The 24,967-nt window shown below is 45.9% G+C and overlaps 7 protein-coding genes across 7 annotated transcripts; 5 read left to right on the forward strand and 2 right to left on the reverse strand.

The window, feature by feature from the left end:
- Positions 1 to 6,691: 6,691 nt before the first annotated feature.
- GLAREA_02130 (Rhodanese/Cell cycle control phosphatase) lies at positions 6,692 to 8,531 on the forward strand (the record flags this gene model as incomplete). Its single annotated transcript, XM_008089346.1, has 3 exons — positions 6,692 to 6,948; positions 7,001 to 7,339; positions 7,397 to 8,531. 3 exons carry the CDS (start codon positions 6,692 to 6,694, stop codon positions 8,529 to 8,531), a joined length of 1,731 nt encoding a protein of 576 aa, XP_008087537.1.
- A 2,414-nt stretch (positions 8,532 to 10,945) lies between these two features.
- Positions 10,946 to 12,431, forward strand: GLAREA_02131 (uncharacterized protein; the record flags this gene model as incomplete). The annotated part of the gene is made up of 2 exons (XM_008089347.1): positions 10,946 to 11,419; positions 11,601 to 12,431. The coding sequence occupies 2 exons, from the start codon at positions 10,946 to 10,948 to the stop codon at positions 12,429 to 12,431; spliced, it is 1,305 nt and encodes a 434-aa protein (XP_008087538.1).
- A 1,147-nt stretch (positions 12,432 to 13,578) lies between these two features.
- On the forward strand, positions 13,579 to 15,750 carry GLAREA_02132 (MFS general substrate transporter; the record flags this gene model as incomplete). The annotated part of the gene is made up of 6 exons (XM_008089348.1): positions 13,579 to 14,367; positions 14,419 to 14,800; positions 14,868 to 15,136; positions 15,193 to 15,462; positions 15,540 to 15,659; positions 15,715 to 15,750. The coding sequence occupies 6 exons, from the start codon at positions 13,579 to 13,581 to the stop codon at positions 15,748 to 15,750; spliced, it is 1,866 nt and encodes a 621-aa protein (XP_008087539.1).
- Positions 15,751 to 16,597: 847 nt separating this feature from the next.
- GLAREA_02133 (uncharacterized protein) lies at positions 16,598 to 17,590 on the forward strand (the record flags this gene model as incomplete). The annotated part of the gene is made up of 1 exon (XM_008089349.1): positions 16,598 to 17,590. The coding sequence occupies one exon, from the start codon at positions 16,598 to 16,600 to the stop codon at positions 17,588 to 17,590; it is 993 nt and encodes a 330-aa protein (XP_008087540.1).
- Positions 17,591 to 18,548: 958 nt separating this feature from the next.
- Positions 18,549 to 19,060, reverse strand: GLAREA_02134 (uncharacterized protein; the record flags this gene model as incomplete). The annotated part of the gene is made up of 2 exons (XM_008089350.1): positions 18,549 to 18,846; positions 18,873 to 19,060. 2 exons carry the CDS (start codon positions 19,058 to 19,060, stop codon positions 18,549 to 18,551), a joined length of 486 nt encoding a protein of 161 aa, XP_008087541.1.
- A 1,127-nt stretch (positions 19,061 to 20,187) lies between these two features.
- Positions 20,188 to 21,331, forward strand: GLAREA_02135 (uncharacterized protein; the record flags this gene model as incomplete). Its single annotated transcript, XM_008089351.1, has 2 exons — positions 20,188 to 20,592; positions 20,639 to 21,331. The coding sequence occupies 2 exons, from the start codon at positions 20,188 to 20,190 to the stop codon at positions 21,329 to 21,331; spliced, it is 1,098 nt and encodes a 365-aa protein (XP_008087542.1).
- A 483-nt stretch (positions 21,332 to 21,814) lies between these two features.
- GLAREA_02136 (Indigoidine synthase A-like protein) lies at positions 21,815 to 24,613 on the reverse strand (the record flags this gene model as incomplete). The annotated part of the gene is made up of 8 exons (XM_008089352.1): positions 21,815 to 22,781; positions 22,832 to 23,070; positions 23,125 to 23,200; positions 23,251 to 23,307; positions 23,358 to 23,685; positions 23,733 to 24,105; positions 24,163 to 24,498; positions 24,563 to 24,613. 8 exons carry the CDS (start codon positions 24,611 to 24,613, stop codon positions 21,815 to 21,817), a joined length of 2,427 nt encoding a protein of 808 aa, XP_008087543.1.
- Between the last annotated feature and the right edge of the window lie 354 nt (positions 24,614 to 24,967).

Below are 24,967 nucleotides of genomic sequence, written 5' to 3' on the forward strand. Positions count from 1 at the left end.
CTCGAAGACTTGAAAACGCTGGCTCCAGCAGAGTTTCACGTCTTATATTCTTACCGGATTAGGTATTCTTTCTACCTGCTACTAGGCACTATCCCTTCTGGAGGACAAATAAGTGGCAGACCGTGTACACCAGCCAAAAGTATAATACTCACTTTCTCTTACTTTTACACCTTAAAATCTAGATATTATATAATAAAAAGTTTATAAATATATAACCTAACTATTTCTCGTTATATGTACGAAGTTTAAGGAAATTTAATAGAGGTACTCGCTATTAATTCTACTATCGAAAAGTAGGTGTCGCATAGCCTCTCGCTTCCTATCTGCCACTTATTTTGTCCTCCGGGAGTATCCCTTCCCCCTTTCAGGAGCACCGTTCCGCTCAGGCCTCCGAAAGCGGTGGTTTAAGCTTTTTAGCGGTCATTAATTCCACGGAAAGTAGTATATTTGGCTACATTTGCACAGCTTTTAGCTGTCTAGCCAATAGAGGAGCTTTAAGAATCTACTTTTTCGCTTCTACGTTGAGATCGCTCCATTATTCGCTCCAAAATCAGAGGCCTGAGCGGAAAGGTACACTTGGGAGGTGGAAGGAATAGGATGTGTACGCTGTGGTATAGACTTCCTCGTGAGCTATGGGTTTCACAAGCCTGGAACAGGCTCAAAACACTTGAATTACGCATAAGAATTCGATTCCAGTACTCCCCAAGATATGTTGTGTAATTACGAGCCGATACGACGAGGTAGATACTTACAAAAGTAAGTGTCATGATTCCATACATTTTTTCAAACAACGCAAAAAGCATAATTCGTCGTCGAAGAAATTTTTTCTCGAGTTCGTATACTCCAATAAACATTGGTAATTGCTACCTTTCTAAAGTAAATTGAATAATGTCCTCGAAATCTACCTGATCGTCGAAAGCCAGTAAGAGGGGCAAAGAATTCGTTCTATAGACACAATTATGTAGATCACAGTGCACGCAAAACGATTGGAGAATGTCTTGACATCGGTATCTGTTCTTTTGCCTTGTCAAAAGTGAACAATGCCGGACTCTTTGCCAATATGCGACGCTGGCCACATAAAGAGAGCCGTATTCGAACCTCGCTATTTATAATACATAATCTCGATTCAAAACAGAATTCAATATCAAACAAGAGTATGACGGGTCAAAAGCAGCTCTAGCTTAGAAAATACACAGATCGAGGTAGATATATAAATGTAAAACTAGTGTATATATACCTCCCACATGCTATAAACAAACTTCGAAGTGCAGATAGTATGGGAATTAGTTTATGGCCCTTTCAAATTAAATTGTGAGATTAAAACACCTAAAAATCTCCCTTTATTTCCCTTCAGTCTTCATCTGGTCATGAGTTTCACGGCTTCATTCTTATCGGCCAACTCTAGAAATATTTAGTTCTAACCGTTGTTTTAAAAAAGCTCAAATCGAGAGAGAGCTAAGGAGGTGTAGGAAATTGGTATTGTCACTTATGTGATATGAAATTCGTATAATTAGTGTTCAGTATTTCATTGGATATTGAACAGCCATAATCTAGACAACTGCCAGTTCAGATTCTATCTTGCTTGATGTAAGAATCCAAGGGGACATTAATTCTGATCCGGACTGAAAATACATTTTCTTTAAGCAGAGTTGAAGGACGTGGAGTCATAAACGTTGTAAGTGTATTTCCTGCAGTTCCTTGAATTGAAGAAAACGAGTACACTCTCAATAATGTACTCATAAATGATGTATAGTATCACCTACCAATTTACACTGCTCCCATTAGACAGTCATCTGAAACCTACACACTACGACAACAACACCTGACCACAACCACAATTCCAAAGCCGTACCCAAATCCCATCCCTCTCATCCAAAATCTATACCGTCACTAAGCGAACCTCATGAGCTTCGTCGTAGGATCAGTAGAAATACTTCGGCATAACAAATAAAACATTCCCCCCCACCACCAAATTATGCCTTAATAACCCCTCCTCAACCCACTCGACCGACCAAATACATCTCCTCACCTTGGCCTCCCAAACACTCTTATCTCAAAATCATCTCATGATCATGATCGCGATCCCCAACCCCAAACCCCTTCACGATCTCCCCACCCCAGATCAGCTCATCAAGCATCCAAGTCACAAGTTTCACACCCTAGAACCCCTCACCCTTTACCAAAACCTCACACCCCAAACCCTTACCACCAAAATCCCACCCCGTAACCCCGATATCACATCTCACATCAGATACTCCGTATGAGAAAAATGCGAAGCTGCGAACCCCGCATCACGCACGGGGTATCAAGTTGATGAGCTTCTGCGCACGGCCGGAGGGCTTGGACGTTGGGTGCGATGAAACAAATTGCTCGTGAGGCTTACAGGCACTCGAGAGGGTGGCCGAGGTTCAGGCAAAATTGAAAGATGAATGTGAATGCGAATAATTGTGAATGTGAAGGTGGAAGGTATGAAGATTATGTGGTGATAGCAGGAAGGACAGTCAAGTCATTCGCACTACCTAACCATCAACATTGCGAAATACCAAAATCGGACAAGCTCCATACAGACAGGAAGATATCACATTTCACAAAACCCCCAAGGAGAATAAAAAATGTCTCATCACAATTCACAAGCCTCCGATCTCCCATAAAATCTTCCGAGGTTTTTCGGTCTCGTGACTACGTGATCTGAAGACGCGTGGCGGGTTTTGTTGCATTTCGCGCGTGCGAAAAATAAGAAAATGTCGGTTGTGGTAAGTAAATAAAGTTAGGCGATGCGAGGTAGCGAGTTTTGTGTTTTAATCATAAATCGGATCGTGAATTAAAACTTACCTCTACCCTTAAGCTTATTACGACCGCTTGCAATATCACCATATGTGCGAAAATCACATCTATTTCCATCCTCAAAACACCACGTCTCCCATCTGCCTCGGGTCTTTCCATCTCCATCTCCATCTCTCCCATTTCTCAAAAAGTAAACAAAAACAACCCCTATCCCACTTCCCCTTACACTACCATCCTTCCAACTTATTTCTAGAACAAACCCTATTCAACATGGCAATTCTAAAACCTTGGAATCCCATCAGACAGCTGTCCAAAAAATCAATACTCGAGTACAATGACATCAACGCGTGCGACCTCTTGATCGGAATCTATGAATGGGATCGAGATTCTGTGCGGCTCTTGGCGGGTAGATGGCCAATTATATGTATGGAAAAGGGAAGTGGATAGGGATGTGGGGTTGGAGGTTTTTGAGGTGCAGAGCCAGGATGGGTAATCCAAGCGAGGTCGAAGTCGGGTCGGTTCGTTCGTGGTTGTCAGAGTGAATTCGAAGGGTTCTGGTGGTGCGAAATGGTCGGTTCGAGGTCGGGTCGGGAGTTGATGGGATGTACAAGTACAGTACCTTTGTATGGATGGTATATCCTTACATGTAGGTTTTCTAGTTTGGGAGATCGGTTTTTAGGATGCGGTTAGAGGGAGCTATTTCAATCGGATTTTGCTAGTAGAAAGTCACATTTGAAGGGTTGAGTGTCAGGAGTTGTAGAATTGAATGAATTGTGAGGTGAAATCGTTCGTGAGTTGCCCGGTGAGTTCTGGGGTTTTTGGGTTGATTTGAATCGCAACTATCACACGAGGTGTAGGACAATTTCAATTCAATTGCGTATGATGAAGTTGTATACTTCCCTAGAAACTTCTATACTTCTTCTAAGTATACAGTACATCTCAAATAAACACCACGCCATCCCAATCCGTCACCACAAACCTGCATTACATGCACCCTAACTCATGACGGACATCTGCAAGATTCTAGACCTCTCCACCGTCTCCATATTTTCCTCACCTCACACTCAGTCACCCAACGACGAGGCTGAGCCTTCTCACCTCGTCGTCGCATTTCATAGGCCAATCCGTAACCCCGTTGCCCAGTAAGAAAAACCTCGTCAACCACGGCTTTTCCTTCCCCTTCCAATCGAAGCTCCGTCTCCCCGCAGCGCACGGCGGTTGTTGACCGGGAGCCCGAACGAACGTCGTCGGTAGGGGAGTTACATTTGTTTCATGGTCGAACAGCACGTCAGTGAAGATGTTGGGTTGGCGGTTATACTGCAGTTTAATGAGATTAGATGTGGTATTCTACTCGCCCACCCCGAAAACGGGACAGGAGCAAAAAGGTTTTCTCTCTTCGGGCAATTCAGGTGTGGAGGGGAAGGGAAGGGCAGAGCTGAATGAACAAGGACCCCCGCCCTTAGCGGCACGCACATATTCCTTCTGCGGCTGTAAGGCGTATCTTTTGGGCTTGTTGGATGGGCGTCACGCTGGGTGGGAAAGCAAGCGATGAAAGGATTTAAGCTTGTCATTGGATAACCGTACTCCGTATGATAAGAGCAGGATGGATGACATTGTTCCGATGCTGCAGCTGCTGCTTTGGGAAGGGAGCTCTGAGTTGGCGGTGAGGGGGGTGCTTCGTGATGGTGATCCGAGCTCAGCTGTGGTTTTGGTGGGGGAGACGCGATTGTCAATATTTACTTCGCGTCTTCCGTGGTGTTGATTTGGAGAGATCGTGAGGGGAATGAGAGATCGAGAGGGGAGATGAGGGTGATATAAAGGAGAGTTTGGAGGTTTAAGTAGATGGCCGTCACGAATTGACAGCAGTTCGTTTTCTCATTTTCCTTTGCACAAACGGCAAGGAAATCGTGGTGCGAGGTTGTGAATCCCTCTCGACTTTCTATAGCAACGCAGCCTGGTCAATAGAACCATCAACAAAATGTCCGAAGGGTCTGAGCTGAGCAGTCGAGCGAGAAAAACGGATCTTTTACTGGGGATGTGAATTACCCAAAGGAGTCATCATCATCATTTGTGCTTTTTCGGTTTTATGCCAGAGAGGACGGCGTGTCAAGAAGGTTTGAACGGGGAAACTTGGTCTGCAGACGGATCGATAGATGGGATGGAGGGTGGGATGGACCTGAAGCTTGGGATGTACGGAGCCCGCCTCTTGAGGTAGCTTTGGCGGGAATGCAAGCACCCGAATGATAATTCCTAGCTGCATCAGATGCTTCTTGATTGTTCATGTACAATTCACAAGTTTTTGCTAAGTTCACTTGGACCTGAGGCGGACCAGACGGTTGATTTTCGTCTCCAAAAATCCACCTTTCCTCACAGCCTACACCAGGCACAGCAGGGCTTTTCTTACTCGGCTGAGCGCTGGAAACAGTCCCCTTCCCAACCCAGATCCCCGCCAAATGGAGCGATTGGAGCATTTCGTCGACTGGAGCTTCAACACTGGAGCAACGAGAAAGCTAAAACATTTTGAACGGGTTCCAGCAGGGGGTTTGTGAGGGATTTGACCACTTGACAACGATGATTGACGTGAGAAACGACTCGGAACCGTAAGCCAGCACTAAGCAGACAAAGCTACGGATCAAGGCACGTGGAGATGGAGAGAAATGGCCTTTGAAAACTGCGCTTCTCGGTACAAATCGTGTGACTAGTGACGTTGGTCAAGTAAGTCAGGTTTGATGCTCCTCTTGCATATGCAATAGCTGCAAGAGCTGCATAACCGTCCATAGGGCAACCGACCAAAACAACCACCTTGGTTACTTGGTTGCCGCATCTGGGACGCCAAAACATCGTAGAAGCTGTACGCAATCGGGTTGTCCAAGGCCAGAGGCTCTCCAAACGGCCATCTCTATTTCAAGGAAACAAATAGCCTGAAAAGCGACCTCCTGACGCTCAGCGATCCCCGATGGCAGCGTTTACAGGGCGTGCGAGGCCCATACAATAGCCTGGCCAGTCCGCCGGGGGGGGCCAGGGCCTGATCTCACTGCGACCTGTAGAACCCCTGCCTGGTGTTGCGCTTGCGCTTGAGCATGAATTGTGAGCGTGAACGAGGGTCGAAGACGAGCAGATGCAAGGAACGGCTAGCAGCTCTTAGTGATTCGACCAATTCTGCTGGAGACGGCCGTCGCTTGCGTTGCAGCTTGTGAGATGCGGATGCTGAGTGCAGAACAACCCCCCTCCCCCCGGTCTCCAAGAGCGAGCAGCGTCAGCCAAAAAAAGCCAAATCGTCCCGACAACACGACCCGCTCAAATCCACCTACCAACCAAGGTTTGGAATCCTTCGTTTTAATAACCTCGCCCGACTACTTCTCACTCGCTCACCCACCTCTCGAACCTCTTCACGAGACTTCATCCTCCTCAACTCCTCACCGGCAGCCATTGTACATTACGATAGGACAGTTCCCAGCCTTTCGTTCAATTACATGTGCAATTCGACACTCCGGTCTCTCTACTAACACCAGCAGCCAGACGGATCAGCCACCAAATCCGAAAACCACCACTCCCGCATACCTCACGCACGACGATCCCCAGGTCTCGATGTACAGGACATTCCAATAGCTTCACCCAACCAACCGTCCGTCCGGGTCTTGCAGAAGAAAAAAGTCATTCGCCTTTCTGCTTTCTTATCATCTGCTTTGCAGCAACGTTGGATAGTTACGCTTCATCCCCCTCGCACTCGTCGTAGTCAGCCCTCCCGCCGAACTCTTCGAGCCTCCGTCGAAAACGTCGAAAACAATTACGATTTCCTCTTTCGATAAAAATTCCCTGCAGTGGAACAGACATCGAGTTGGACAATTGATCAGTTGAATGCAGACGTTTTCGAATCCCTCACCCCTTCGTCTTATCACCCACCATCATGGAGGCATCTTCACCATTAGCTGCCATGCAGCCTCCTTCCTTCATGCACGGATGGGGACGCAGTGACATGTATACTTCGCATCCTCACGCACACATGTCGGGTGCTCCATCCTTTGGTCCTGGAGCTTTCAACTTTCGGGATCTGAGCATGAAGAGATCCAAGCCGGATTATTTTAGTATGAGACCGGTCCGCGGCTCTTCCCCAACAGCTAGTCTGGCAGCAGACCTTTCACAGAACTTCCACATCGATATGAGGTACGTTGGGAATTTCCATTTCCGTTTGCAGCTTTGCTAATTGATTTATCAGTCCTCAGCTACCCACCCCACGTCGGTCGCTCTTCACATCGAATCTTTTTGGAACAATTGATGGTCGGGGTAATTTATACAACGCACATATACATGGTGGGACGGAAGTTAATTGGTTTATAGATTGTGTTACGACACCCCCAATACCATCATCCTCCCCAGGGTTGGAAGAGCGAATGGACATATCGCCGTTACCTCACAAACAGCCTTATTTTGCTGGAATCGAAATTCAATCTCCAACGCCCGGACATACACCCGAGCTTGAGACTCCCGAAGAAGTAATGCCCTCCTCGCCTCCACGGCCGGTGGTGGAAGCTCCGAGACCTACAAATGCCATGGAGTAATTACACATTCCAACACTCTGTCTTTTTTTATGATAGCTAATTTTGAATTTCAGACGAAGAAAGTCTATATTACTTCGACCGTCCCTGACAAGGACAAAGGGCTTCTCGACCAATTCCCTTCCCACTCGCAATCCCGAACAATTACCTCCCTTCCGCTTCGGTGCTGGAAGCAGTAAATTGTCCACATCGACGTCAATGTCGTTGGGTGAATGTTTTATGGAATCACCTCCACAAGAACGTCGCCCACAGTCCGCCAACAGCCCGTCGGTGTCAATTATGGGACCTCCAAGAGCAACTCGGCCTTTTGGAAGTATGAATGGGAACTCGAGGACCAACGGCTCCCCTATTGGGAGCCACACGCGCCGTCCTTCGAATCCATTGATCCGACCAAGGAAACAGTTTCGAAGATCGTTGAGCATGTTTGAACACCCAGGGGATATCATGAAGGCCAAGGCAGAGGAGGCACCTGTACCAAGTAATTTACAGACTGTTATGGATGTTGATGAGCTTCACCAACCACAGCTGCCACATTTCTTTCAAGAAGGTCAACCAGATAGCATTCCTAGAATCACCAAGGATACGCTGCTCGAGGTGCTTGATGGAAAGTTTGACGGGACTTACGACCAGCGTATGGTCATTGACTGCAGGTTCGAATACGAGTTTGATGGCGGTCACATTGATGGAGCGGTCAATTACAACGATAAAGAGCTTCTCGCTGGCCAATTGTTCGAAGCCGCCCTTCCTGGAAAGACTCTTTTAATTTTCCACTGCGAGTACTCTGCTCATCGTGCACCCATCATGGCCCGTCATGTGCGCAAACAAGACCGTACCACTAACATTGAGCAATATCCCAAGCTCACCTACCCAGAAGTGTACATCCTTGACGGTGGATACAGTACCTTTTTCTCCCAACACCGCGAACGGTGCTTCCCCCAGAACTACGTCGAGATGGATGCCAAGGAGCATGCTTACACCTGCGAGAGGGAAATGGGTAGATTACGACAGAACCGATCCAAACTATCCCGTGCTCAGACCTTTGCTTTTGGTCAAGGTGGAGTTGACGACAGCCCAACCGCCCCAAATAGATCCAGAACCACAGCGAGCTGCGACTTGATGATGATGGACATGACTTCATCACCTTGTCTAAATTACGATCGAGGACATGCACGACGCATGGTATCATACTAATAACCAACCCTTGCATTGGATTCGGAGTTTCATGGCATCTTTCCGAATGGCGTTTTTGGTTTCTCCGTTATCATCATCTAATAGATGCGGCAGGTCTTGCTCCCTAGATCTGTGCAACCTTTCGAAATACTTGATTCGCCCTCGAAGCATTGGATCAGTTTGTCACGATTCATCTTTGACAGATTGACCGGGCATCCAATTTTCTATTTGCTCGGGCATTGTATTGGCATACAATTTTGACTCTCAAGCGGAATTTTTCTTCTTCCCAATAACATCTCAATCATTACTTGTGTTGGGGTAATGATTTGGGATAATTTCTTTCTTGGATCGGGAATCCTCGACCACACTCTTTTAATGGCAATGAAATACGCATTGACCTAATACACACCAACACAAAACAACATGACAACACGATCGCATATGAGCACATTCATCATGATCATTATCCGAATATAAATTTCGAGACAACTATAACACCGAAACAACATTTCCTACGAATTCATGTCTCTGTCAATCAGTGAAAACCACTATCGACACACCTAACCATATCCGACCTCTGAATATCGATCTCAATCAAGTTTACGATACAACGCAAAGAACGTACATAGGACCTTTTGCATCCTCCTTTCCATCCTCTCAGCATATCATCGTCTTCGCCTGCTATCCAGACACCCGCGATAATTTCCCTCGTCATTCGACCCTCGATACCTTTCTTGTTATCTTGCACTTTTCCAATACCCTCCTCTTAATACCCATAAAATTGGAGTTTCTTGTGCTTTTTGAAGCTACTTTTTTCCCTTTTCGTATGGTTTCGCATGGTGGTGTGTTTAGTCGAGCGTAGTGGTGGTGCATACATGCATACAGACAGCTTTTTGTTGGTTTTCATTTGCGGCATTTATTTATTTTTTGGTATCTGCATACGTTTGTGGGAGCGTGCAAAGTTAAGAGGTTTAAGCATGGAGATGGCGAGATAAAGGGACGATAATAACTGGATCGTCCAGCAGTGGTCGAGGTGGAGGATGATACCTATTTGTGCTAAGGCAGGCAGTCAGTAGAGAACTTGAGATCGGTATAGAATTGCCCCATTGTGTTGGGTCAGAGAAGTTACAGGGTGGCTTGGCTTGTAGTATCATACATATAGTATAGAGGGGCTAGCTTGCTGCGCGGTGTGTTGAATGGGGGGTTGGTAGTTTTTTAAGAAACTGTTGATATTGAGAATACACTATCTTTACAAATAACTCTTTACTTTTACTTTATGGCTTGGTTGCTGTGTTTAAACGTGTGCCCTACTAGCTGTGCTTGGAAGCGTGGTTGATGAGATGATGGGAGGATTTCGTTGAGAGGCAGGTCGGTTCGTATCACGGATGGGCTCTTCTAATACCGGAATGGAAGCTGAGCATCTCGAGTGAGCTTGTTGGTATGAGTGGGTTGTACAAACGTCAGGGCGTTTTTTGTTTGGTCGTGAGCTCGTACGTGAGTTCTATCATTGGGTTGTTTTTTGGGGAGGGGGGGGAGGGGGGATTCTTGTGAGGTATTTGTATGTTGGATATGGGTATTCCCAAATTCCGGATTTTTTTTTCTCTTTTTCTCGTGGGGGCAGATGAGGAAGAGGGCACGCACGAGTTGGGTTGGGTTGGGTTGGGTGATGGGATTTATGAGGTAGGGGGGGCTTTTTGGTAGGAGACGCGCGAGTTTTTTTCTTCGGCGAGATGTTGGGGATTTGGGGGATCGATGGGGTCTCGAGGAAGGGAATGTTTTTATTTCTGGTTGGCTACGTTGTCTGGGATGTTTGGAAGAGATGTCGGTTCTGTTGAGGGGTGTCACGAGAGCTCGAAATCCCTTGCGTGGTGGAGTTGTCTGGTCTGGTCGTACGTTCGTGTTGGAAAGGTTTTGCGGGATGTTGATCGTTGTATTGAGGGGGGGAGGATCGTTGTGTTTGCGAGGAAAATGGGGGGGTGTAGGGAAGCTCGCGGAGGACGAAATAAGTTGTCAGTTACCTGCCTACTAATTTTGAGACTTAATCAGTCGACTTCAAACAGACGCATTTACGTGTAATAATTGACGAAATAAGTTATATTGTTCCAAGTTAATCCGCTGAATGCCGATATTTCGTCAACTTAATCGAAGAAATATCCTGCTTCGACTACCACTTATTTTGTCCACCGCGAGCCTGGGAATATCAAATTTATGAACTAGATTTAGTAAAGCCCTAGGTGAATGTTTACGAGAATACAAGTTCACTTCACATTTAGCCTATTATTTTACATCACATATAAAACTATCATATTCACTAGGAAAGATGTGGAGTAGATTATGCAAACCAGATCTTCGTTTTTTTGCCCACTCTGTTTCTGTCTCTGATCGCGTCTTCCGCGTTGTTTCCTCCACAACAACTTCTCTCCTTAACACCAACAATGTTACTTCGCCGGATCCGCAAACCTTTGAACCAGACTGACGGATGCATTATGAGCTCACCCGAATCACACGACAACAGTAGCGACAATGAACCTTGTTGGCTATTAAAACTACCACGCGAGATTCGAGACATGATCTGGACTCTAGTTTTGGAACCAACAGTATTGTTTTCCGTGGACACCCGGCCAATGTCTCTCCAGCATGGCTACCGCCTCAATTACGGCGAGGAGTTTTGTGATACAGCAGAGTACATGCAGAATTATACCAACTTCCTTTTGCTCAATATTGGCGTCGGACCTCCGCCTACGCCTCCCATATGCAAAAAAGTGACTTTCGGAACGTTTGCAATAAATGGCTACCGCACCGATGGGGAAGAGCGTCTGGATAGAACAGCATATATACAGAAACTTTTCGACTTTTACTTCCCCGAAGACGGTGTCGCTCCTCCACCCGGGCCTCCCAGATGCGAAAATGTGAGTTTCGCAACATTTGCAAGAAATGGCAGGTTTATTTTCGCGAATAAACAAGTGTGCGAAGAGGCCAGACATATAATTGATGACTTGAGAGCCACAATTCTATCTGGTATTGTTGGAAGCACGATTCGAGAGGATCAGCCATCAGCAAAATTTTCTCAAACTTTTGGCAGCTCACAAGTTCGAGTTTGATTGTCATCCTTACGAAATCTACAGCTTTCTGGAAACTACGTCGGCGGCATTTCTCAAGAACATCAGGTCTATTGTTTTGGGAGAGCATCTGGTCTCGGATGACCTCGACTTTTTCTCCGAATATTGTCAGACGAAACTCACACTTGAAGCGGCCGAACCGTTCAGGAGCGTCAGTCAGTTGCCCCCGTACGGCCTGGGTCTAAATCGCGTGTACCCTTACGCTACCCCCGACCTTGAGATTGACTACCACAAGTACAAGAAGTCGCGTATCATCCAGCTTCTTGACTCTCAACTCCCGTGCCTAAAGGAAGTTGCATTGTGTGCACTATTAGACGAGTTGCACGGCTTCTTCTACCCGATCGTCGTTCCGAATTTCCTCAGGATGCTGATTGCTGGAAGGATAGACAACTTGCAGCTTTTATACGACTACAGCGGTGATTGGGAGCCTCCCATCTTAAGCGAGCGCCGGGATATGGCGGCATTCTTCGTGGAGAAGATAAATAAGTTTGACTTAAGCCCTGAGATCCAGAGCGTCTTTCCAGACGAAGTCAGCCATTTTTGTCTGAAAGAAACAAGAACCGAGGGCCTCACCTGGTGGTGCGAAGCGGAAGTTAATTGCAACGATAGGGATTCGGAAACTAGGTTGCAGGAAAATCCTGCTCCAGAGGTTCAGACTGTCATTGATATACGCAGGGTGTTGTTGTCGGAGGAACATGATGACAGTGTGAAGCGTTCTAGGGAAAAGACAGCAAATAAATTGCGACGTTCGGAACGGATATCAAAAAGAGAGAGACTGTTGGATGCCGATAAAACTGGTTGAAGGACCCGAGCTTATCGTGGAATATGTGTTTCTGGAAAGACAATTCGCGCGCAGATGTGAGATGAGTACGAAGAATCAAGTTTCGTTCTCATCGATTGGTTTAGGAGTCTATGGATTGAAATGACCCAACCAACTGTATTTCAATGTCTGATCATCCAGCATATACTCAACGTTTCGTTAGTGTGCAAACTTAATGGCGTTCGTTGCTTTCGGACTGGATCATAGTAATAGAATAATAAAATCTATTGCTGTGCTTATCTTTCTTATCATACCTGTCTAACCTATTAATCTATATTCCAAATCTCCATTGGAGATTTGGAATATCTGCTGCTGTACCATAACACATCCGTGGACTCCCCATTAACTTGACTTTTGGAATGGAGAGCAAACCACTAGATTTTGATTCCTGAAGATAAATAATTCATAAAAAATCATAAGTGATCGGCTCGTTTTGAGAAGTACGGATTCGGAAGACCCGGTCATCACTAATTCGTTCGAACTGTGTGCATGAAGTAGACATCAACAAAAGTCATTTTTACAATCCCTGGGAGTTTCATAGCCCTACTTCAAATGAAGACCAAAACTCTCGTCGGGTTCTCGAAACACTTGGATGGGTGTATACTAGCTTTTGTCTGACATGGTCGGCAATCATGTTCTAGATCGGTGAAATAGTTATGATTCAAGTGGACAGCAACCAGAATTCTAACAATTATGTAAACAGCTAAAACTACTCTTAAATAAAAGGCATTTAAGTGTGAACCAGCTAAAACTCAGCAGCTTGTAGTCTTTGATTCTTCCCTGATGAAATCATATTAGCGTCATCTTCCAATATCTTGACACCTAAACAAAAGAATTTGAGACTTTAGCAAAGGCCAACGGAGAAGGTTTAAACTGTCTGTATTTTAAACAAAAGCTTAAGTCCCTATTTTCTTCATCCGCTCAGACGGAGCGAATTGAAGTCTGACATACCGTGAAGGACGTTGGATTGCAAAATGTTCTGCAATCCAAATACATTTCACTTCTTCTCAATTCACCACCCAGGATTCCAAACACTCAAAATAAATAGCCTGATATCCCAATCAATATCCACCCACGAATCACCATCCCTCACCCATCAACCCCGTGATTTGCCAAATCATCATAAACAATGGTGGTCAGCAGTCAAGAAGCCCCACACCCATACAAAACCAAGCTGGTAAAGATGCACAAGGTGGTATTCCATCTAGCTTCGGCAAATAAGGATATGCAATATGGGACTTGCATCAAACCCACTACCCCGCAATGGTTGAGTGGATGGGCATGTATATACCGACTACAACAAACAAAAAGCCCTCGATTTCTGGTTCTCATTGTGGAATTTGCCATAAGAAATCGAGTCAAGATGTCGGATGATAAGGAAACGATATCGGCGAATCGCCGCGTGTTTTTTGCGAATGCGGTGGTGATCATGGCGAGTTTTCAGTATGGGGTGGATTTTGGTCTTATTGGCGGGTTGCAGGCTATGCCTGGGTTTCTTTCGGTAGGAACTCATAAACTTACAACCCAAAGAGATTTAAGAGGTCAAACTGACTGTAAAATTCAGGTCTTCGGCTTCCGCGCTCCCAAAACACCAAGTGGATGGAATCTCACAACCGAGCGCCAGCAACTCATCTCCTCTCTCATGACCCTTGGTGCCTTCGTCAGTTCCTTCACCGCGGGTTGGATCGCCATTAAATTTGGCCGTCGTCACGCCTTATGGCTTGCTTGTATCATCTGTTGCGTCTCGAATATCATCATGATGACGACGGAACATATTAAAGTGCTTTATGCAGGACGATTCTTGAATGGATTGGCGAATGGCCTGTTCATGACTTTTTCGCAGCTGTATATTCAGGAGAGTAGTCCTGCTAAGTTTAGGGGGTTGTTTTTGACTGCTTTTCAGTTTGGGACGTCGTTTGTGAGTTTTGTTGTTTGAGATATGTTGGTAGTGAAGTACTGACGGTGGTAGGGGACGTTGATTGGAACTATTATTGATTACGCTACTGCGAAGAATTTGGGAAAGTCAGCATACCTCATTCCTCTTGGTATTATCTATGTCGTGCCGGCGGTTATGTCAATCGCTCTGTTCTTTATCCCAGAATCGCCTCGATGGCTGCTTCTACAAGGGAAACGAGAGGAAGGTGTAAAGTCTCTGGCGCGACTACGACCAGATGGTACAGATGTCGAGGACGAAGCAGCTATTATTGTAGCTGCTATCGAAAGAGAAAGAGAACTCAGTAGAGGTGTTGGCGTTGTAGATTTGTTCCGAAATCCGATCGATAGACGGAGGACTATCATTGCTGTTTGTGGTGTTACTACGCAAGCGGCGACTGGTTCTATGTTTATCATTGGTAAGTTTTTGATCTTCTCAAAGTCGTCCCCATTTCGATACTGTCACATACTTACAATTTTCGTCAGCATACAAAGCGTATTTCTTCACCATGGCGAAGGTGTCTAACCCTTTCGGTATGAGTTGCGTACTTAGTACTCTCGGACTCCTCGCACTTGCCATAAATTCCTTGATTGTGGTTCGTTACGGTCGACGCCGTGTTCTTCTGATGTCAGGATTGGTCACATGCGGTATTCTTCAGCTGATTATCGCGATTACCTACCATAAAAACCCTGGAACAAAGAAAACCGGTAAAGTGCTCGTAGCACTTTCTTGTCTATACATGATGAGCTACAACGTAAGCTTTATGCCACAAATTTCTTTAGATTTCTCGAAACTAATTTGCCTTTCCAGGGAATGGTCTCACCATACGCATGGTTGACAGGCGGAGAAATTCCATCACAACGTCTCCGAAGTTATACATTCGGTCTCTCAGCTGCAATCGGATTCTTCTTCGCATGGCTTACTCAATTCACCGCTCCGTACTTTATTAACCCGCTTTCATTGAACTGGGGTCCACGATATGGGTTCATCTGGTTTCCTTCTGCTATCATCACGGCCGTTTGGGTGTTCTTTTTCTTACCTGAGGTTAAGGGGAGGAAGCTAGAAGAGGTTGATGAGATGGTAAGTCAGGTGTTTTCGTTGATAAATATCAATTGGATCTAAGTGCATGTTGTGAATCTCACTGACATTCCTTGCAGTTCGAGGCAAAACTTGGTGCGAGGAAATTCGAGGAGTATGTTTGTGTTGGCCCATTGAGGTTGTCGGAGGAAAAGCTCAATGAAATCGAAGAAGAAAAGGAAGTTCATTCAGAGGAGAAGGTGAGTTTCACACTTCATTTATATTTTGATAAAGTCGCTGACCTTCCTTCTCCAGCCTACAGTGGAGACTGTTGAAGTGACGAAAAAGTGAATTTGTTGATTGGTGACTACGGATCAGGCTTTGTGCTAGTAGATGATAGACTTCATAACCCGAGCGATAGTTGTATGAGAGTTTGAGTGAAATGATAGACTAGCATTAATAATTCCTTGCAAGAATATTGAGCCTAAAATTTTCTTATTTGATTTCACGATATAGAACTCGGCTGCTGGAATCACTTCTAATATGACTAAACTGCTGCAAGAAACAACGCAAACTAAAATAAGCCCAAGCTAAAACCAAGGAAGACCACACTTTCTCTAGTGTCAACAATGACTGAGCAAGATTACTAAGATAACAGAGTTATGAAAGACTCGTCTGCTTGGCCGATGCTGGCTGACGAGAAACTCTAATTTGAAGTGTTCGCAGGGTTGTGACATTTCGGCGTCCCTCCAAAAATTTAAGAATTTGTCATCAGGGACATTATGATCGAATAATTGAAAAAGTCTTGAGTGGTGTTCTTAGGTTTTCTAGTATAACGGCCTAGAATGATGTAAGGCGTGGTTGCGATCGTCATATTCCAGTGAGTCCCCACCACTCCCGTCAACTAGCCATTAAGACACTATTTAAAGTCACAACGTCCATTCTCACACCAGTTTCTTCTTCCCGTCTTTCATCCTATCTTCATTCAATCCAAAAATCCTTCGTCCAATCGCTCTCCGCGCGTCTTTTGTCGGTGCGTTTTATCATCCAACCTATCCATCCAATATTTTATCCACTCTCTCCGCCAATTCATAATTCAACCTTCTTCCATCCATTCCTCACACATCTTTTGTCTAAATCTCTCGGCCAACATTCCATGAAATCCATTCCTCACCCATCGATTGTCGTACAAGTCAAAATGTCCTCCAAAGTCGACATACAGTCGGGCCCGTTGTCAAACGAAAAAGCCTCCTTCGACAACTCCTTCGAAGCCTATCAACTTGAAGTTATTCCAGCCAAGAGTCTACCAGATCGACCAGACGACGAGGAAACCAAATTTCTTGAAACAATTCGGGGACATCTATCTGTGCAGCGCTTGAGGGATCGGCTTGCCATATTGTTCATAATGGTGGGCGTTGTGATTTTCACATGGCCTTTTTTCTATCTCGACTCCAACACGATTTCAGACTTCCAAGTCAAGATTCGAGCAATACCATTCTGCATATCCTATATTGCATCGGCTCTCATATCTCTTGCCGTATTCCGAAGAAGGGTCGGGCAGTCAGCCCATCCTACGGGATTGATGGACAAAAAACCTGATATCATTGGTGCTTTTCGGAAGAGGGTGACGGAAAATTATTTCAATGTGTCAGATCCGATGTACTACTTCCTGCGACATGCCGCAGACCCAAATCTCCCAAGAACCGGAACTTTCGATAAATTGCTTCGTCGTGAAATATTATGTATCTTAGGAATGCGCCACGTACTCAAGATCATCGTATTGGGATTTGCCTGCCTCAAGTACGAAGACTTCCTGGATGCTCCGATAACTCACTGGATTTGGCTACCGTGTTGGTTTGGATTTGGTGCATGTGTGGATGAGATGGCTGAGGTTGATTGCATGGGCTGGTATTGGTCTCAAAGCAGGTTTCTTCAATCTATTAGAAGGGAATGCTTAATTTTATGTGCGAACAACGACACTGAGAAGGCTTTCCAAAAGCAAGTCAAGCCCGAAGTCTATTTGGCGGAATGGTTCGAATTTCTGATGGTGGATGAGAAGGAATCAGAAGAAGCCCAACAACGAGCACGGATGTGCCTTAAGGTGCTGGTTGAGCAAATCAGGTTCCCAGCCACCGATGACGCATCCCAGAGACTGAGGAAGCCCAAGGATATTCTAGGTCTTCTTGCTTAGACAAGAGTCGTGGAACAAAATGGAGGCGTATTGGAGTTTCATTCATTTTAACCCGTCCTCTCGCTGAGCAGTACAGCCTGTAGTGAGAACGCGAGATGGTGTCGAACAAGTTGACGAAATATGGTATATTTTGTCCGTTAGTTTTGGGGAATAATAACCCCCTAGACTTAAATTAATTCAAAATGAAATTACTTATCAGGAGTGCTTGGTTTTTTTCTCAGGTTCTTCATCAAGTTACTACAAGAATCCAGCAGTTCCTCTCCGTCATTTGCGAGGGTTGTGTAGGTAAATGATGTATAGAATTCCGAACTTTGTCATGGCCAAGCCCGTAAGATTAAAGAGCTCAGTTTATGTATTCCAGAACCAATACAACTGATACAAGTCTCAAAATAGATACCCAAGAATCAAATTTACCCAGAATGATCGACGAAATATGCGATATTTCGTCAAAATTTCAGACTAATTATTTGTCTCATCCACTGACAATTTGACCCAGCGCGGTAGTAATTCAGCTAAAGCCAGTGAGAAATTATTAGCTCCCCTCCTTCTTTCTGTTGAGGGATAAAATTTCCTGCTGGACTTAGATATAAACTCGGATTTTTTTGAAACTGCTTAGAATAAAGATGCGTTGGTATGGTAGAAAGTTTGATTGAATAGATGGCTGATGGCTACGAAAGTCAACAGCCTCTTTGTCATGTATGACATAACAATCAGGACTATTCTCTATGATAACCAAGTATAGCAGGTTAGTTTGATTGGTAAAACGATAGATATGATGCCCTGCTCCTCATTGATTATGATTATTTTACTTATTCAAGTCCCAAGAAAATTTTCACTGCACTTGTCGATTCTCAGATTACCGTGAAAGGGAAGGTGAAACCTCCAGTTTTTACCAAGAGCTATCGATATTCTAGTAATTTCCAATACACGATATCAACCCGTAAATCGTACATCATTTTTACCTGCCCCGTAGCCATTCGAAGAACCACCAGACCCACATCACCAGCGCAATTACCTGGGGTACAACCACTACGCGAAACCAGAACAAACACCAAAATAAGCCTACCCATTCGGAGTCTTGATAGCTGCGGTAGGCTCTTGCTGCGTTGTATAACACAGAATTTTTCAGTCCTTCACCAAATTCCTTCCAGGTAATAACTTCTTTTTTCTCCTCATCTTCTTCGTCCTCTTCGTCCTCTTCTTCTTCCAAATCTTCCAATGCAGGAAGCTCCAGGACCTCAGGTTCCTGGTAGCTGCTATAGTCTCTTGTGAAAGTACCTACCCTAGATTTCTCATTTGAAGTTTGTTGCGCAGAGCTGCTATTTCCTCGGGGTCAGAAGGGACCTCAGCGTCAGGGTCAAAGCCAGAGTCAGGGTCAAAGTCAGAGTCAGAGTCAGAGTCAGAGTCAGAGTCGGAGTCGGAGTCAGCCCAGTCGTATGGTGAAAAAAGAAGAGGGTTCTCAGAAGTCATGATGTGCTGTTCAAAACCAAGCTGCTGAGTCTGTTGTTGTGTAAGCTTAGCAGATTCCGAGAAATAAAATATATTTCGAGTCAGATTTGTGACGACTTGAAGTTCGTAAAGTTGTCTGAGTATGCGACGAATTAATAGTAACTGATGAGTTAGACTTTGAATAAGAGAGTCCGACTAGAAAATGTGCGGTGTAAGTCGTCTTTTGTACCGTCAGTTAGCTCACTGGATTTCCACCAGGTCCATTCCAACCTTGGCTTGGGAAATGGGGAAAATAGAGAGCATATTCTAATGTCATATAGCGCCCCACAAGAAACAGAAAACAAAGACCAACACAGATTTGGAACACATATAGTGCGTACACTAACTGCAAAATTTGGCAGACTATCTGGCCATTAACGGCTACAACCGCTTCTCCTCCTGACTTGGTCAAGAACTCCTCAACATCCAATTCTGAGCAAGAAGAAAACGGACAGGTAGTTTGTGATGGGCTCCTTCGATCTGGACAAGATAGGTAGCAGTCGAGACATAAGATTTCGTGGATCGATTTGAGACAATAATGTATATTTAGTCAATCAGGTTGGAACAATATCATGCATTTCGTGGATTGTTTCGAGGAAATAATATCTTGTCAAGATCTATTCGAACTGGACTTATCCGGTCGGACATTAGTGGGCAGCTGGTTTGAGATGTTGTCATCTGCGATGCCGTATTCTCGAACGATGAGATAACCAAGTTGAGTGGTGGCAGGAGCGAGCATGCATGCTCATGGAAAAGCGATAGATAGAAATAAAAAGAATTGTGTCGCAGAGCAAGTTATCAATTGTACAGAAGACTGCTGAACCGACGACAAGCTTTTCCGAGTCCTGGCCTTGGAACTGGAGGAGCCAAAAAGATGTCTGATGAGGAAGGTACGATCGTGGAACGCCCAACATCAGCGTCGAAACCTGTGACTACCCTCCCGCCGTGCAAAAAACAAGACCTCAAACCGAACACCCGACCATCACAGAATCTCGCATCTGCACGTTCGACAAACTCGATCCAGAAAGCATAAATTTGAAACTCCAAGCATCGTTACCAAGTCATCGAACACCGCGGAATATATCTGCTACCACACTAACCACTACGCGATGGAGAAAGAACAAGTCCCCGGGCAGAACGACATCACAAGAAAGGTCACTCCACCCCGTCCGATTCTCAGACGCTCGCCATACTTTCAGAGCGAGAATGGCAGAGATAATACCGCATCTCAACACCCTTCAAATCTGCCAGCATCCGGATCATTGAACTCCTCACGAGACACGTCCCCCTATCGAATATACAACTACCCCCAAGAGATACATCCCAGTTTGGAAATGGTCTTGCCATGGGAGAAATCACCCAGTAGTTCAATGGCCCATGAGTCAACACCAGAGAGAGACGCGAAAAGCATTGAAGATGGTGATACGGATATGGACGGGGGTTTCGCGTCGAATGCCAGTAAACCGTTGAGACATATGGGTAACTGTCGATATGTCTTGAGATCTCCTGGCAACGTAAGTTTCCACGACTGCAAACGCGGAATATTACTGACCGCGCTAGAAGTCCAGACAAGACAAGTATGACGCCGCATCGTCGTCTCCCGTTCGAAGAATAGAAAACACGCCAGAATTAGACGATGAAGAAATGGTCGACCACCTTACAAATGAATTCCACGTCGTAGCATTGGGACGAAAATCGAGCGGTCCGCTGCCCGTAAACCCTCTCGGTGATGATCTGACAATGAGTCCCATTTCCAGCAGCCGGGAGGATATGCCGATAGTATCAGTCACGGAGATGGAAGCTGAAGATCCCGACCTCGATAATTCCGCAAAAATTGACGATCTCGTAGACATCTTCGACACGGCACGCGGAAGACCGGATAGGAGAAATACGCAATACATCCGCGAAAAACAAGAGATCGCCGACAACAAACGCGTTCTCACAACCCAGGATATCCTCCGTATCTCCCGCTCAAACAGCACCACGCTCCCGGAGATCCAGGTGAGTGAGGAGGAACTCCTCAACACGACGTATGTGAATACGAAAGTTGCGCCGTGTATTTGCGTGTTTGGGGCCTGGAAACAGGATGAGAGGTGTCAGTGGCCGTTTCATACGCCGGCTGAACCGGTGGACGGGTTGTGGTGGGATCAGGGCGCGAAGAAGATGGGTGGGATGGAGAGGAAGAGGGGGAGGGAGAGGAGTGGGAGTGTGTCGCCGAGGTGTGTTAAGAGGAGGAGGAATACGTTGAGTTGAGCGAGGGGTATGGAGTGGATTGAGCTGGGTATGTTGTTTGGAGATGGGTGCGACGAGTGGTGGGAGGGCGTGTTGAAATCGGTTATGGTGTGCTGTTTTGTTTGGTTATTGGACTTTAGAGGGACTTCGCTGAGGGAGTCAGAGATAGCATTGTTGTCACTACGAAAATGAGAGCGTGGGTCGTTTTTGGTTGGATGGTTTGCCCGGTTTCGTGTTATTGTCAGCTCGTTTGGGTAGAAGTAGGGTATGAAGTAAACTTACTCGTATCGCATATCATCTGAGTGGCGATCAGCGAAGTCAAATACCATGCTTAGACCTGCTTGTGATATTGATTTCTCGTCAAACGACAGTAAACAGACAACCTTGAAATCACTACCTCTTACTCAATGTATTAGGTATATGTAGGTATCTATGTAAGTCTATATGAGTAAAGATGACAACCCACCAACGCTCCAAATATACAAATCCCGCTCCACCTAACCACTACGGTAAACTTTCAAACTCCTCCTGTAAATCCTTCAGTTCAGGACTCACTGCCTCTTTCGAGCCCAAGGTCAATCCCGCAGCCTTCTGCGCCAGATCGATCAAAGAGCTATCTAATGCCTTCCCCTTCGCCAATCCCGCCGCCAAAACACCCAAAAATGTATCTCCAACCCCATTCACACTGACTATCTCCTTGACAACCTCTTGCGTAGGGAAATGTCGCATATAGACCCCGCCGACGGTTTTCGTTCCGTTCGAGTTACGCGAGAGGATATATCGTGTGTGTTGCGAGTCCGTTAGGCGTGGGTCGTGAGGAGTCATGAGTTGGGTCAGGAGAACACCGTCGGCGCCGAGTTTGGTGAGGATGGTGGGGATATAGGGGAGGAGTTGGATTGTTTGGTGGGGGATACCTTCGTCTGTCATTTTTGCGTTGGTGATTTGCACGAAGCGATCGCGTGCGCCGGTGCTGGGGATGCCGAAAGCGTCGACGAGTGCCCACCATTCTTGGCATTCGAGGAAGCCGTTTTCTTTGGCGGCAGTGTACATGGCTGATAGTTCGAAGGTGTTGGGTGTGGCGATGTCGACGAGATTGTGTGGGAATGCTTTCTCGATGGTGTGGTATGTTGATTTTTTGAAGAGGTTTGCTGCTTTAGGGACGGAGACTGGTTCGAATATGGTTTTCAAGGATTTGTTTGCTTTTTTGAGAGTGATGAAGAGCTTTTGTAGTTCCATGGGATCCCAGTTTCCGTCTACAATTGCCACTTTGGCGGTCATGGCGTTTGAGAGTACCCACGAAGGTTTCGGCTTGGCTTCACTAAGAATTTTCATGTCGGACATTGCAAGCACGAGGTCTTTCTTTCCGTCGTTGATTGCAACGTATTGTGCTGTACGAGCCTCAGGGTGAGTAAGGATACCAGTCGTATCCAGACCTTCGGCTTCAATGGCTGTGAGTGTTTCGCTACCAGTTCTACCTACGATTAGCACGAGATTAACTAGATAGATTAGAGAATTTCGTACGAATCTGCGCCCACCACACTACAGAGCCGGACTTTCAACGCCCCTGATGCAATATGAGCGGCTAGTGCAACATTGTGCCCAACACCTCCAATTGTCTGCTTGATAATCGAAGGATTAGACGTCTTCATTAAGGGCCCAGCGTCTGTACTATTGGTCGAATCCACGGGCGAATGATCGCAAGCAAGATCTACAGCTAATGAACCAAAGACGACGAGATCTGGAGGGCTTTGTAGTACAATCTGAAGCTCGAGCATTAGCGAAGAAAGGAGGGAAGATTAAATAAGATGACAAACCTTCTTCATGGAACTCTCGTTTCTAGCTTCAGAAGAAATAGTAGGTGGATCTGAATTTTCCTGTGACTGCGTTTTTCTTGCCGAGAGTTAGCTGTTGAAACATACAAATGGATGCAGTGTACCCACTTTCTATCTTTAGAGGAAATCATAGCCGCAGGTGGGTTGTCTCCGTATTTGTTTCTCCTTGTCAAAAGTTAGCTTCCGGGACGTACCAGTGCGTGCATTGGTCTTACTCCTCTGCCTTTCTCTGAGCGTCTTCTTTACGATAGAAACTTCGAAGCTTCTCAAGCTCTATAGCTACCTGCGTAGCCACTTTGACATTTGACCGAATCAATGCCCTGTTCGCAGGGATACTGTTTCCCTTGGTGAGGTCTTTGATACGCGCAAGAATGAATGGAGTGTTTGAATGCCCGTGGAAACCTTGATCGGCAGCTTCTTGGACGGCTTGATTGATAGCAAGGTCAATCTCAGCTTTGGGAATTGAGAACTCTTTAGGGATCGGGTTTGCAAAGAGTAGCCCACCCATGACACCTTTCGTGCTGCGCAGATGAGCCTGAGCAACTACGACCAATTAACTCGTGCTCCGAAAAGGTTTCACAGTCTCTTACAAATCATCGCGGCTGCTTCTTTGGCATTTTGAATAGTGAAAGGGCTTTTTACACCACTTTCACGCGTATAAAAGGCAGGAATATCAACATCCCCCGTACGACCATCTGCGAACGTACAGACGGGCACTCCCTGCGTCTCGAGGAACTCCAAAGTTCGAGGAAGATCAAGGAAACTTTTGCAACCGGACGACACCACAGCAACGGTGGTACGCCCAAGCTCGGTCAGGTCAGCAGAAATGTCCATGGTATCCTGACCACCACGGTGTACTCCGCCCAGTCCGCCAGTGCCAAAGACACGGATGCCAGCTCTCTGTGCAATCATCATTGTTCCTGAGATAGTAGTGCCTCCAGTGATAGGCCGCCCAGCGAGTCGCTAAGAGGATGTAAGCAATGAACAGACCTCGGGAAAATTCACGTTATTTTAACTTACCATTCCCGTGATATATGGGAGATCTCGACGGGATATCTTCATTGTTTCGGGTTTCCCAGCAGCGGAAGCAAGACGAACAAGCTGGTCTTTAGTCATCCCAACACAGATTTCGCCGTCAATAAAACCAATGGTCGCTGGCACTCCACCATTATCGCGAACGACCTGCTCCAATCCAAGTGCCAGGTCGACATTGTCTGGATAGGGGAACCCATGAGTATATATCGTGGATTCCAGTGCTACCAATGGAAGGTCTTCCTGCCTAGCTTGCTGCACCTCATCTGAGTAGCGTAACGCTGGACGTAGATCGCGGTATCGGTATTTGTTTGTCCACGTTGTCTCTTTTTTATCAGATTTTGATGAAGAGGTACTAAAAGTAGGAGCGAAGGCCCTGAGTTTATACGAGGAGCGCGGTAATCGATTGAGGTGAGCTGCCCTCCATATAGGAAGACATCTGATGGTTCGCGACGCCACCATATCGTGTATGCACTAGTGAGAGTCCTTCTCCCTCACAGCGATAGGTAGTGCAAATAAAGAAAAGACTGAGGTGAAGGTGTGAATCCTTGAGATGAGATGAGAGCTATCACTGGGCGATGTTGATTTTCAGAGAGATCCCGTGATTCGTGCCTTAACAGGGGGGCTTCGTTCTGAGGCGACGATTCACACTCGCTTCCCAGCCCCGTCTTCTGGAAGACGGGCCGCAACGGCAGCCCATCCTCTTTTGCGACTCTGCTCGTCTCACCATGATCGGACCAAATACCTTGGTGGGGATCTTGATCTTCCATATTGCCCACAAGGCTCAAGCTCG

Source organism: Glarea lozoyensis, assembly GCF_000409485.1.
Source record: "Glarea lozoyensis ATCC 20868 chromosome Unknown GLAREA7, whole genome shotgun sequence".
Lineage (NCBI taxonomy): Eukaryota > Fungi > Ascomycota > Leotiomycetes > Helotiales > Helotiaceae > Glarea > Glarea lozoyensis.